Source organism: Biomphalaria glabrata, chromosome 4 (assembly GCF_947242115.1).
Source record: "Biomphalaria glabrata chromosome 4, xgBioGlab47.1, whole genome shotgun sequence".
Lineage (NCBI taxonomy): Eukaryota > Metazoa > Mollusca > Gastropoda > Planorbidae > Biomphalaria > Biomphalaria glabrata.
The window spans coordinates 55,058,361-55,061,197 of NC_074714.1; the positions used below are offsets into that span (position 1 = coordinate 55,058,361).

The 2,837-nt window shown below is 40.2% G+C and overlaps 1 protein-coding gene across 1 annotated transcript; it reads right to left on the reverse strand.

Annotated features, from left to right (window-relative positions):
• Positions 1–577: 577 nt before the first annotated feature.
• Positions 578–1,932, reverse strand: LOC106061584 (probable G-protein coupled receptor frpr-1). Its single transcript, XM_013219765.2, has one exon. The coding sequence runs from the start codon at positions 1,930–1,932 to the stop codon at positions 823–825; it is 1,110 nt and encodes a 369-aa protein (XP_013075219.2). The 3' UTR covers positions 578–822.
• Positions 1,933–2,837: the final 905 nt, after the last annotated feature.

The following is a 2,837-nucleotide window of genomic DNA, read 5'->3' on the forward strand; positions in this document are numbered from 1 at the left end:
GATGATGATGATGATGATGATGATGATGATGATGATGATGATGATGATGATGATGACTGTATTTCCCTATTGTATCTTCTTATCTTATATGATACAGACGTTAATTCAAAAAAGAAGATGAGTACGTCCTACGCGTCATACATTCAGTCATGCATATTAACCAATGACCTAAATTCGGCCAAGTCACTGGTTTTCCTGGCTGGCTCCTTAAACGGAATTACTTCAACATCTGTCAAAGCGACTTAAGGTTATTATATTTTGCTTTTGCCCACATTGCATCTGAGAGAGAGAGAGAGAGAGAGAGAGAGAGAGAGAGAGGGAGAGAAAGAAAAAGAGAGAGAGAGAGAGAGAGATGTATTATACTTCATTTCAGTCTTTGGCAATGTCTTCGATTTCATAGATTAAGAATGAGTGCAGTGTTTCACATGGCTAAGCAAAACTAGATTTAAGTTTGTACTAGGTGACATTTTCCCGTCAAATATTTTTGTCAAACATAAGGAATCAAATGAATAAATTATATATCCACTAATCAATTCTGAGTGTTAAAGATAGTTATGTAATTTACTTTCCAGTAGCTTAAACTTGATTTAAAAAAAAAAATAATCCCTTTCAGACTTTGTCATCTTATTGGGCGGATGAAGTTAGGGTCATAGGTTTCTATGACCAATTTTAATTTGGATGTCATGAGGCCAGCACGACGACTAATCGCGTTAACTTTTCCCAAATAATGTCAGGTACCCATAAATGTTGGATGAGAGTTGGCAACAATGATAAATTATTTTTTACGCTCTCTCAATTAAAGTTGGCAGCAATGTGTCTCCATTATTTCATTTTCTTACCGGGACGACAGCACTTGAGAAATAAGTCCCGGTAAGTCTTCCTGAAGTTCCGATTGAACGCTACATAGATGATGAAGTTCGCCGTGCTGTTCACGCAGAGGAACATGATCCCGCTCCTGTGGATGATGAAGCCTGTCACGAAGCCCAGACTCTCCATTGTGAACACCATGTCAGACAGGAAGTTGAACGTGCCAGTGACGGTGTACACGAAGCAGACGGACAGAAGGATTTTGGTCGTTTTGTTCGTCTGTACCTGAGAGTTGAGCTTTTTCTTCACCTCATCCTTAGTATTATCGATTGACCTACTTTTCCCTGTTGTAATCATTCTTTTTCGAATATGTAACTGCACTTGAAGTTTGACTGATATTAGAACGCAGCCCATCACGACGAATCCCACGCAAAAAGGGCCGCAGAGAGTCGTGTAGATCTGCGTGGACTTGCCGAATATCGGGTAGCTTTTAACATACGACTCTGATTTTAGAATGTAGCCGACAGTGGCGTTGATGCTGGCATCATAGACGTAGGCGTACTGCTGGGTGGAGATGTAAAACAGGAAGGACGTAAGCCCCAGGGGATACATGAGCACCACTGCAGCCTTGATCCTCCCTTCCGTGACGATGGTGGAGAAGTGAAGCGGAAAGAAGACCGCAGTGAAACGTTCGATGATGATCAGAGCCGGTAAGATCATGGAGACGACTTTACCGACAGTCTCCAGCAGGACGAAGCTCAGGAACAGAGCGTAGATGAAGCCGGATAGGATCTCTGTATAGAAGTAGCCGTAATGATTGAGGATACGGTACAAGAACAGAGAGAAGTTGTTGATTCCTACCAGGTACATGCTGTCGGCCACGGCCAAAGCGCAGATAAGAATGTTGGAGCATTTCTCCAGGCCGTGACGGTACAGGATGATGATGCTCATTACATTGCCGAAGATGCCCATACAAGAGATGGCTGGGATTAAGACATAGACTGTAACGTTATTGAAACGTGTGATGATGTCAGAGTTGAAAATAAAAACAGGGAAATAACTCAGCTCATCCCACGAGAAATAACTCTGGTTCTGATAGCCCAGTTCGGCAATTTTAGCATACATTGTCTTAGTTTAACATTAGACAACAAACACCGTTCAAATCCAAATCAGAAGCACGACAGACATATTAACGTTGTCAGACTCACTGGGAGCGCTCTATAACTGTGTTCAGCGTTTCTCTATTCTCTGTGTTAATTGACTAGTAGGGCTACGTTTTCAATGCCTTAGATGGCATTATTGTGGTTTCTCAAACAGATAATTAAATACTTGCATCTAAATCGTAATACATTACACCAGAATTTATAGCTACTACAAAAGAACTCTGTGACATTTCATCAAATCGTGAATTAAAAATGAGATTCAAGGCATTAGTTTGTCGCTGACCTACATTCTAATCGACTTGTTGTCCCATTTATTTCATAGTATCGTCAGCAGACGATTACCTATAAATAGTGGCCAGGGAAAACTTAATTGTAGGTGATGAAAGCCAAACCAAAGCAAAAGCGATATATTCTTTTGGTAAAACGATTGTTAATATACGATGTTTAAATTCACCCATCAACATAAAGTTAAAAAAAAACAAAGATTCAGTAGATATTACATCCAATTTTACGATAGAGCTTGATTCTTAACTCACACACACTTGACACACATAGGTCTAGATACCAGTAAATTTAAAGACCTCATAGACTTCAGTTAGTAGTGGACTACACATTTGTAGCACAAAGAGAATCCACTACCGAACACGTAGACGTCGAAAAGAAAATCCCAATCGATCGCCGGCGGAAAATGGTTATGTCTGCGCTGGATGTGGCAAAGTATGTAAGTCGCAACTGGGGCTGCATAGCCACGGGAAATACTGCATTCCTCAAGAATCTTGGGAATCAAAGACAAGTCTTATTATTATCATTATTATTGAGCCATTTCTTTTAAAGATCTTGAAATGTTTTACATATATCTCTGTCTGT